This window comes from Symphodus melops (genome assembly GCF_947650265.1).
Source record: "Symphodus melops genome assembly, chromosome: 19".
Lineage (NCBI taxonomy): Eukaryota > Metazoa > Chordata > Actinopteri > Labriformes > Labridae > Symphodus > Symphodus melops.
In genome coordinates, this window is record NC_136709.1 from 9,857,974 (window position 1) to 9,869,050 (window position 11,077).

Sequence of the window (11,077 nt, forward strand, 5' to 3'; positions counted from 1 at the left end):
ATCATTGTAGTTTAGAAAACAGACAGCAGGCTGCAGAGTTTCCACAGATCCTATTACGATATGAATAATGGGGCTCACTTTTTTGTTTAGGCAACTATCAATCAGCCTTCTCTGCGAGTGTTCAGCCACTGATGCACCGTCTGTTACAAACACTGAATTATTGAAAGCCTCCAGTATCTCACCTTTCCAGGCACACAAATTCATTCATCCCTTCTTATGTGGCTCTGTTCTGCACCATCAGGTTGTCTGAAGAGGTGATGGGGGACCGGAGTAAGGCATTCTCACCTTAGGCCAGGACAGGTGATGGGTTCTAGGCAAGGGGAGAGAAAAGTGAACAAGCTTGACCTTTGCTGTTCTATCTCCACATCTGGATAATGATGATAAGACTGCCACCAGGAAGTTGTGGGGACTTCCTTTGAAATTTTAAAAGGTTTGTCCAAATCTTTCTAAATATGCCTGAAATTATGATTCAATCTATATTACTTAACCCAACATCTTTATTACTTCATGTGAGTGACCACTTCCTTTAGCTCCAAACTCCTACTTGTTTTTATCTTCAAAGCTGGTTAAATGACTCATCACAGATTGGAAATGAATGACTAAGGCCCTGAATCACAGTATCTCTACAATTGTGAAAATGAGGAAACATTGGGAATCATGTAAGTTTAAATGTAGGTCATGTTAATTATTTGATGGGAATAAAAACACGCCAAAAAAAGTGTCTTTTTTGCAACAATCTGAGAAAAAAATTAACCAGCATGCAGTGTTCGATGGTGTCACACTGCCATCTTGTGGATTAAAGCTGAAAGACGAAGTCAAGAATTGGGAAAACTTTGACAAATTATATATGAATGAAAAATACTAACATACCATATCATCTTGCCCGAAAACCTGCATTAACAGATTTACTGAGTTGATGCCATTTGAGCATCACCTTCAATGTTTTTACTCTTCCACTATACACCATACGTTTCTGACTGATTAAAAAAAGTATAATGTTTAAATGTCTTATTAGAACCTTTTCCATTTCTGATTAATTTGATGATGTCACTTAGCCACACAAAGCCTTTTGTGCACTTTAAAAAAGTTATATGCAAATACAATTATTTTTATACAGTTGGAAAATAGTTATGATAAATATAATTGTTTAAAGTAAGTTAAAATGATAATTTATTTTAACTCTGTATTGAATCTCAAATTCAACATGATTTAATTCATTTATTCTGTGTTTGAAATCACGTTTTATTTGACGTTACTGATTGTGATTATTCTCTAGTGGCTGTATTTATTTAGGACACTGTATGTACCCATTTGGAAGTAAGACATGTTAATGCTCATTTTAATGTTGATCAATCACTCTTGCTCAAACCAGTAGCCTGTATAGGCCTACCACCAACAAAATGAATAGGTAATACTGTATGGGGAATGGGGAGGAATAAAAACTATCTTGTAAAGAGTCTGGTTATACAAACGGTCCTAGGTTGTTAAAAGCACAAAAAAGACATGACCCCAGACACAACTGTGTACCTGTTGTGTTGTGTTAGGGGAGGCAGAAGGGAGTGGCAACGCAGGAGTGGAATTTCACTTCCTGTATCTCTCTCAGGTGACTCAAATGGGCCATTTCGTCGACAGTTCAGGTTTTTGTCGTTAACAAACGAAGCAATCTGTTATGAGAGTTTCACACTTGGAAAGGAACAGATTCGTGTGGACGTTCAAACTCATTTCTGTGTGCAGAGCAGGAAGTCAGGAGCTGTGTTTTTGTTTTTTGTTTTGGTCTTTAAAGGAGGTTTTATCTGAGAAGAAAGAGGACGGTATTTTTTTGGGGCCTAAACACACCTGGAACTAGTTAAAAAAAATAATAATATTACGCTGAACTTTTATGTTGAACTGATCCCATTGTCATTATCGTGATTTGATTGGCGTGGAGATATAAAGAATAGCTTTAAACATGTTTTCCCTCCTTAAGGGAGCGTCTGCGCTGCTCTTTATGTTGCTCCTCGGCTGCTCTGTATGCCAGGAGTCTGGGGACGCATGTTTTACTCGGTTTAAAGAAGGTCCGGTGGATTTTATTCTCGATGCTGACGAGTCTGTAAAAGATGGGGCTACCTTCATTTCATCGCCGAAACTAACTCGATACAGGGACTGTGTGAGCGCATGCTGCAAGGAACCCAGGTGCAATGTCGCCTTCATGGGGAAAGAAGCCGAGGAAGGCTTGGTCAACTCCTGCTTTCTGTTTGACTGTCTATACAAACAGAAATACGCATGCCGCTTTGTTAAGAAGAAGGGATATATGAGTTACATCCTGGACTCTGTTTACGAGAGCTATCTCCAAGTGGATGTTCCTCCAGGTAAGAAAAGCCTTTCAACGCAAGTTATGTGTTATCCAGATGCTTGCATCTAAGCTCTATGAAGAGATGCATTTTACGGATTTGCAGCCATTTGATAACTGACACTTGTCTGTACTGATACTGAATGATGAAATTATAACCTGCATTCTTGGTGCAGGTTAACATCTTCAAAAAAAATCCATGATTGTGAAGAGCCCTCTACATGACTTGTATCTGGATAGTTTAATAATCTTTTTGGCTTTTAAACTCAGGAAATGTTCCAATAACTAGTTTCTCAATTCCTCTGTTTCCTGTGTGAAGAAACAGTCTGTTATCAGGTAAATGGAGACAACGGATTTGGGGCAGAAACCTTAACTTAAGCATGTTCACACACGCAGGACCAGTATGGCCCCTGGTTAAGGTTTCTGTTCCCCTCCTCTTCATGAGCTCCAATTGTATTTGGAGCTGTGACTTTTTCCACTTAAGCACAAACTATAGAGCTTGTTTATGTGATACACCTAATTGTTGCAATGTCTCTGTAGATGAATCGGACCGTCCACCCATTGCAGACGGAGGTCCAGACCGTGTGGTCCAGCCTCAGGAAACTGTTATACTGAACGGTATGAAGAGCAAAGATGACAAGGAAATTGCTTCCTTCCAGTGGAAAATGCTCACTGTATATCCTCATGCTGTCTTTGAGGTAAATAAAGAAGCTTCAAATCATGCATGATCCCCATAAAGTTCTTTCTTTGAGCTTAGAGGCAGGGGAATGAAATGAAATGTCCTCTGATATGCTTTTTATTTATTTTTGTTTCATTCTTTAATTTATGTTTATTATAGAAAATCTTCCAGCAAGCGTCATATGTGTGTGACCGCTGTTTATTTAACTCCTTGTAGGATTCCATGTATGATGACCAGATTGTTGTAGCCAATCTGACATCTGGAGTGTACAAGTTCGAGCTGACTGTCACAGACACGAGTGGCCAGTCGGACTCCACCATGGTCACTGTGCTGGTCCTGACCCCTGAGCAGTCTGATCGTAAGTTTGCAGCCTCGTTTCAGCATTTTATTTTATGCACTGCATATGAGCATTGTTTATTCTGTTGGCTATCATAAATTCACATCCCACTGCAAATCTGCTTTCATAAATTAGAACTAATATGGGAGTCTCCTGATTTCACATTTCAGTGTCTCTGCAAACCTTTGTAGAGGAAGAATGTGGCAGTTTCAGGGGTAAACATGAGTCATGTGGCAATTGTATCTGTTGACATTTCTTTTGGCTTATTCAGAGTCACCTGCCTTTCTTTTGTTTCTACGCTTTTTTTTTTTTTTTTGAAGCAAACTTCCATGTTTTTTTTTTTAGGTAGGGGATCTAAGGAACGATCCGATCTGTTAAGCAATTGTCACCAGAGTGAGCTCTTCCATCGTACGTGATTAAACCTGTTGAGGCATGCTTTGCCTAACTCCTGCGGATGACGAAACAGCGTGAAGATTGAGAGATAAAAGCTCATGTTATAAGGAGATTAGACCTGAATCTCTCCTATTGAGGAGAAAGCTCTTTTGAGATATGGAACAAGTTGTTTTGTGGCCATGGAACAGCGGTTTGGAAAATGTTGTCCCTCTTGTCACGTTCAGAATCACTTCCATTAATAAATGACACGGAGAGCCACAGTGAAGCTCCCTCAGCATAAAACGCGTATGTCTGGAGTTTCTCCAGAAAACGGAAGTGAGTAGTGCAGTTGCTCTTTACTCCTATTATCCCACTCTCTCCTCCCCCGACTCAACAAAACCTGTCAGTCTGGTTTCAGGCAGGAGTTACATAAACAAGACAGCAAGTCTCTAACATGATCCTCCTCTGTATTGATTAAAAGTTTTATCCTCTACAATACATTTTATGTTCAAGGTTGTCTTTGTATGTTGCTGATTGACTATCAGACTGGCAAAAAGACTTAACTATTCTGTGGTAGAGTTACTCATTAACAGTCTGTGTCCTGAATACTTTTAAGGAATGTGTTTCAGTAGACGAGGCATGGCAGAAACTCTACATATCAATGCTGTCACATTTCCACTATAGTAAAGAATGGCAGCTAATCCCATCTATGAATGACAATAGTTGGTGCTAACAGTAGAAGTCGGTAGTGTAGTTTACCGTTTTATATATAATTTCAACACTTCTTCTTTGTACTGTTTTGAAATAGTGGTGGTGTATATGACAGTACTGATGACACGTAGAATGTTTTAACCACAACCAGACGGCTGATCTCTGTCCTTTCAAACACATCACCTCTTGTTTCTCAGTTGCATATATTTATGGAAGGCAACTTTGTGTGCAATTATGTGTCTGTCTATGACGAACAACAGCAGGAAATATCACCACTTCTGGTTTCAGATCTCAGACAGACTTATTAGTGCTTATTCAGACTGATGTGTGCATTAAAACCACACATGTAGCATTGTTCAGCTTCTTGTTGTCTGGTACACATTTTCACAGTATTTTACAGTCTTTAGAGTGCTGACTGGGGTTCAAGTGTTTATAAAATATCAGAGACCCCATCACTGCATATTCTAGGGAGGGGACCAATCCGATCTTATACTGGTATCGGGTCCAATATTGAAATAATTTACGTTTCGGATATTGGATTGACGTCGACAATCCACTTCACTGATTGGGCACTAGAAAAGTCTCACTTCGAAAACCTAATATACGATCAAAAGTACAGTTGTTATACTTGAGTTTAAAAGATTTAATCTGTTGCTGCTTCCTGTTCATTTGAGTAGCTTTACACATAAGACCAACAATAACAGTATTATTAATGGTATAAAAATAATGGAATCAGTATTGGTATCAGTACATATTTATCACAATCAGATCAGAACTGAAATAAAGTGGATTGGTGCATCTCTTACATTATCAGTATGTTGAGTTGGCCGTCATTTTCAACATGGAACTTTATTTGTTGCTTTCCTCACTGAAACCAGGTAGATGGCATCACTGTGTGGAGGAAATGAAATCATTAACTCTTTGACAGTGGAAGTACTGTGACCTGTGAGTTAATCAGAGCTTTCCCCCTTTAAATGACACATCGATGTGTTTGTCAAACTTTTGTGGAAACAAAGTGCAGAGAAGGATTGTTGCGTTACTGAAAGAATTCTTTATCCTAAATCTGTCCCCACTGCTTAACATAACCATCACAATAAATCTATTGCCATGAAAAGTGCAGCAAGTTGTTTCTCCTCTAAGAAACCCAAGGTTGATCCACACAGATTGTCTTCGTCTCACATACAGTCTCATATGTTACTGTGAGGTGGTCAAGCTTAGTGATATGATCCCAACTCGTATCTCTCATGGCCTGCTTGTGTAGGTCATAAAGGCACATCAGGATTAATTTCAGTCTGTTTCATAACCAGCAAAAAAACTTGTTGCACAAGCTTCAAGTTGGTCTTTTGAAACTGAGTTCATTCTTTCCATTGAAACACCACAGTTTAAGTAGCCACAGATTTTCAGAGAGTTAAAAACAAGATGTAATTAACTGTGAATCCTGTTTTGTTTTTGTGATCCACCAGACCACTGTATGACGCCTATGAAGATTGGACCATGTCGGGGGTCCTTTCCTCGCTGGCATTACAATGCTGCGTCACAGAAGTGTGAGAGCTTCACCTTTGGGGGCTGCAGGGAGAATCTCAATAATTATCTCTCCCAGGAGGAATGCACCACCGCCTGCTATGGCCACGGTATCTATGCACTGTACTTTTGTACATCAAGCTTATGTGGGATCATGTTTCCTTTGAGTAAGATGCATGATATAAGCACAAGCATGTGTATTCTAATTCTTGTTTAATAATGACTCAAAAGAAGACGATGTTGGCACATTTAGTTAATGATTAGCTGTAGCATATTTTCCTTGTTGTGTAAGTTTGTTAAATGCCTTCGTCTGTCTGTTATTTATAAAATCCCACCACTGACATTTGTCATTTTTTAATCTGTGCTAAATCTAAAGCACAACAGTTGCACTTTGAGTTTGATGGGGGTAACGTGGGCAGTGCTTTTTACAACCTCCTGGGGGTTGGTAGCTGCCTGGTAATCACAGGTGTTTTCTGGGTAAATGTTTCATCTTTCCACACACATTTGGTTTTAAATCCCATGTTGTTCTTTCTTTCTGAAAAAGGTGCTAGAAGTACTCGACTTTTGCCCGTCCCTGAGTCTCACGGTTGGTGAATTCTCCTACGTATTGTTGTTCTAACACGGCTTCCACTACTGCATTAAACATTTGTCTCATAAACAGAATTTCTATTTTGAAATGATATTTGAGAAAGATAATATTTTTAGTTGTATTTGCACGAATGATGCATTTCAACATGGAAAGAAGGGAATGTTCTATTCTTCACAATCTAAGGTATAAGATTCAAAGAAAAGCCAGGACTCACAGCTACTATATATTGTACTCCTTCTCTTTGTGGGGAAAAAAAAGTGTGGCGCTCAGTTTAACTTACAGACTGTTCTGGTCTCACAAGAGCAGATAGTTCACCTTTGAATTTAAAATGGCATTGATTTTTACAGCTCAAACAGCCACATCTTAGGTGGAATATGAGTGTTCATTTCCTCCATGTTTTTGCACTGCAGGAGAAAAGTGTGGAGCTCCGTGTACCACAGAGCAGTTCACCTGTACCAACGGCTGCTGTTTGGATCCAGGCCTGGAGTGTGACTCAACCCCACAATGCAGCGACGGCTCCGATGAGCTGAAATGCGATGATTGTAAGCTGTGACTATGCAAACTAGATCTCATTTTCATATGGACCCATGAACCCAATAACCAAAGCAATGATGGCACACCGAATGTTTCCTTGAAGAAGAAGCTTAACATTGAACTGTTCTGTGTTTCTATTAGTGAACGACAAGTTCCATACCCTGCTGCAGATTCCACTGGACGAAGTAAAAGGTGATTTCAGTGGATTTTTTTCTTAGCTTTGTGCATTTACTAAACTTAGTTTGTCATCATGATTTTCCAATCAAAAATACTTTACTCACCCTATCTGTGGTTTACAGTACGCTGCACAGAGATTCCTGACACAGGAAACTGCCGGGACACAATCACAAAGTGGTACTACAACCCGCTTCACAAGGGTTGCTTCCGCTTCAACTACGGTGGTTGCCAAGGAAATGAGAACAGATTTGAGTCTGAGAAGTACTGTATGAAAGTTTGCAGGGGAGTAACAGGTGGGTCTTTATTAATTATGAGTGAACATTTTACTGATAAACGTGTCCTGGACAACCACTGGCATACAGTATGTATTGTTAGCATCACACATTACAAATATCTGACAATAGGACAAACTACAACCACTTAATTTTCTACACAATGGGATTTCTTTTTGGTGGGGATTTCTTTTCTTATGCAATGGTTCTATTTTTGTACACTCTGGTATACTGCTGTCTGAGATATTTTTATTTATTTATACAGTTTATTTCATTCATCGACCAAACAAAAACAACTACGTACAAATGTAACATCTAAAATCTTGTACAATCACTTCTTACTGCTTGTTGCTGTTCTCTCAGATAGATATCTAATAAACAAAACAAAAAAGTAAAGTAAAAAAAAACAATAAAACTGCAGTCCCATGAGTGTCCACTTGTAGCTGGCTTCAAAAGCTCAAGAAATCTCTATGAACATCGTTCTAAACTTCCAGTTTTTCCAGCCCAAATAAACCGGTTTTCAGTCTGGTACTTGAAAAGGTTAAAGTATACAAAATATCAGAGGTGGGATTTATCTTTTAAAACCATCAGTTTTTGAATGCCAATATTTGGCTTCAAAAAGTTTATTCTGAAGACTATGAGTGACATCACTGAGACTACATCTATGTTTTAGACAATCTATCGGCTGACTGTTGTCAACTGAAAAAATAATCATTGTGTTTGTGTGAGTGTTGTTTACAGTTCGTTTCTGCTTCCACTAAGTGGTCAAAACAATTACTGATGGTTTTACTATGTCTGCATTGTAAACTGCAGGACAGTATTTGTCTTTTCTAAAAGTCATTTGCCTTTTAAAAATACTATTTCCTTCTTTTTTTTTTCCAGAAAAAGATGTGTTTGCAAGAAAGAATGAATTTGAAGCAAGGCTTTCTGAAGGCAATACAGGTATGTTATCTTTCTTTTAAGTAAAGACGGAAAAATCCCTCTACTTGTAACTAATATTTATTGTCTTAAAGGAGTAATCTGTAAACATCTACTGCCTTAAATCCTAAAATGACCAACTATATCATCACATATAAAGGAAACGTGCTATGTTGACATGCTGGCTTCTTTGAAAACAGAAGCAGCTCGTACGCCATAGTTTTAAGTTTCGATTTCTGGTCCCAAATGTTCAGCATTTGTCTTGACCTGAGAAGGTAGGCGTTTTTAAGGTACCACTATACAGCTGTTTTGGACAACCTTCGATTTTCAAGATATAAGACAAGTCATCGTGGTAAACCAACAGGTGTTGCAGAGATGTAAGTAGGCCAGCAAACTGGTACCGATAGAACTGATTCTAACCGACCTACAAAGCGCCTGCCTTTTTCTAACAAGCGCCTCTAACAGAAATGTTGTTAAACAAGGATAAATGTGGAGATGCTTTTGAAAAATGGAGCGAGGTTAGAAGGGTGAAAGGTTTTAAGACTAATGTCCTCCATTGGAGGGAGACAGCTCTCTCTAATGTTTTGAATTTGTGCTGCAGCACCAATTTTTAATGCTATGTGTCAGATATTCCTCCTTTAAATATGCAAGACAAATTCCCCTAGGGGCAATAAAAGTTTCATTCATTCCTTCATTCAACCACAGATTTAACTCTTTCATAATATTTTCTTATTGATTTAACAGGTGTCATAGCGATAGCAGCCCTGCTCGGCTTTGCTATCTTCATCCTACTGTGCATCTTAGTGTACTGCCTGGTGAAGGGAAAGAAAAAATCTCCCCAACACCAACGTGTGGCCGTCAACAACGTCCCAGTCAGCTTCGAGGACAGAGAACGTCTGGTCTACAACAGCACCACCAAGCCTATCTGACCCCATTGAGAGCGGACTTTTATCCCCATCGTGCTGCGTCACACCACTGTTCAAACTTGGATTGATGAGGAAACAATGTGTTGTCTGGAGGGGATCTGTTTTATCCATATATGGATGTATTTGTAAAGGTGATGCACAAAGAAGGCAACATCAGAAATAATGAAATGTGACATCTTAATATTTGATTTTTAGCTTCTTCTTTTTTTTTTTTTTTAAATGCAGTGATTTGTTAAAAATATTTGTCGGGTGTTAGTTTGTGCTCAGGTTAAACTGGAAGGATTTTCGGTAGTGTAAAGGTAGATCGCCTGGAAATCAGACACTTTTCCCCCATTTGTATAAATCTTTCCTGCTTTGTTTTATGTCAGACACAAAATTGTTAGAAGTTATTGGTCTGTTACTACAAAGTTAAGTCTTGATTTTACCGAGATCTGGAAAATTGTGTGGATGTTTTTGTCAAAAGGATGATCCTTTCAACCTTTTTTAAGTCCTGCCTCATGAGCTTTGCCTCTTTGTCACTTTGTTTTTATCCAGTTTATTCACCCATGTTACTTTGGATTACACAAACGTGCTCAATATTGTACATAATCTTAGAATTTTGAGGAAGTAATATTTTACATAAGCTTATTTTGTCATGTTTTTCTTTTGATTTTAGAACAAGCATGATGCATACGTTAAAAGATGCTTAAGGATACATTATAAAGCAGCCTTGTTGTTGAATGTTCAACATTTTAAACATTGTACATATGACCTTATATAGGTTTACTGTAACTTTAGTGGTACTGTGATGTTTATATGAAATAAAAATATCAACTGGTGTCTTGTCTGGTTAAAGAAATCCACTTGCTTTCAAGTAAAATTTCAGTTTGACAACTCAACATGGTTATGTTAATGCTGTAATGATGTACTATATGTGTGAGCTGTTTATAAGGAGGGCTGTCAGCAGTTGCTAATTGTTTTGAAATAAGGTCTAAAAGCAAACAATTCAATTTAAATTAACCTGTGCTCATAGTGATTGAAAAGAACACTGCTGCATCTTTCAATGTCTCGTATAACTTAAAAAAAACTCAAGACAGCTCAGTTGACCAGTCAAAAGTAATATCTACCTTAAGACATCACTTTTTTACCTTTCATTTACACTGTTCGTTTACCTTTTGGTCCGTTACGAGTTCCTTTTTCCATGGTTGAGCTAATGTTGTGACTTTGATATACCAGAAGGTTCTTGCTTTATTTCAGGGAGCAGGTGAAGTACTCTCAGCTTAAGACCAGTCAATATTTCAAAATAGAAGCTCAACAATTGTATTTTTTAAACAGGGTTAGGAATAAACCATTAGAATAATGGAGTTTAATTGCCATTAACTTGAAAATTTAAGAGACTCATGATTACTCAATGTAGTCATTTGACAGCCCTCATTTTGTTCTTAAAGCTGCTAGTAAAATGATGGGATGTGTTGCTAACACTACTGTTTGCAGAAATAAAAGACACTCATCAACATTACTCCATTCTCTTAAGTTTCTTTTTGCATTTAGATGTATCCAAAACAATTTCATATTATAGTAAAATAATGAAAATAAGCACACTGGGATGTTTTAAGGCTATATTGAAGTTTGTCACCTAACATCTTCCAGTAGCAACCCTATTTTTACTGTACCACATTGGTGTTATTCAAGCTCAGTCGGCCCCATAATTACAGGTTGTCATTTAACTCCAG

General features: G+C 38.1%; 1 protein-coding gene across 2 annotated transcripts; it reads left to right on the plus strand.

Moving 5' to 3' along the window:
- Positions 1-1,526: 1,526 nt before the first annotated feature.
- spint1a (serine peptidase inhibitor, Kunitz type 1 a) lies at positions 1,527-10,183 on the plus strand. 2 transcript variants are annotated; one of them, XM_079370648.1, is made up of 10 exons: positions 1,527-2,348; positions 2,870-3,027; positions 3,225-3,366; positions 5,892-6,059; positions 6,494-6,535; positions 6,949-7,080; positions 7,214-7,264; positions 7,372-7,542; positions 8,404-8,463; positions 9,184-10,183. In XM_079370648.1, the coding sequence occupies exons 1-10, from the start codon at positions 1,949-1,951 to the stop codon at positions 9,366-9,368; spliced, it is 1,509 nt and encodes a 502-aa protein (XP_079226774.1). In that variant the 5' UTR covers positions 1,527-1,948; the 3' UTR covers positions 9,369-10,183. The 2 variants fall into 2 exon arrangements, with proteins under 2 accessions (XP_079226774.1, XP_079226775.1); XM_079370649.1 differs by lacking the exon at positions 6,494-6,535.
- Positions 10,184-11,077: the final 894 nt, after the last annotated feature.

Bases quoted from the DNA above. Each gene is read 5' to 3' on its own strand.
- spint1a (XM_079370648.1), top strand. From the start codon at position 1,949: ATGTTTTCCCTCCTTAAGGGAGCGTCTGCGCTGCTCTTTATGTTGCTC. The intron at 2,349-2,869 runs GTAAGAAAAGCC...ATGTCTCTGTAG, and splicing joins CCAAGTGGATGTTCCTCCAG to ATGAATCGGACCGTCCACCC. The intron at 6,060-6,493 runs GTATCTATGCAC...TTTCTGAAAAAG, and splicing joins CACCGCCTGCTATGGCCACG to GTGCTAGAAGTACTCGACTT.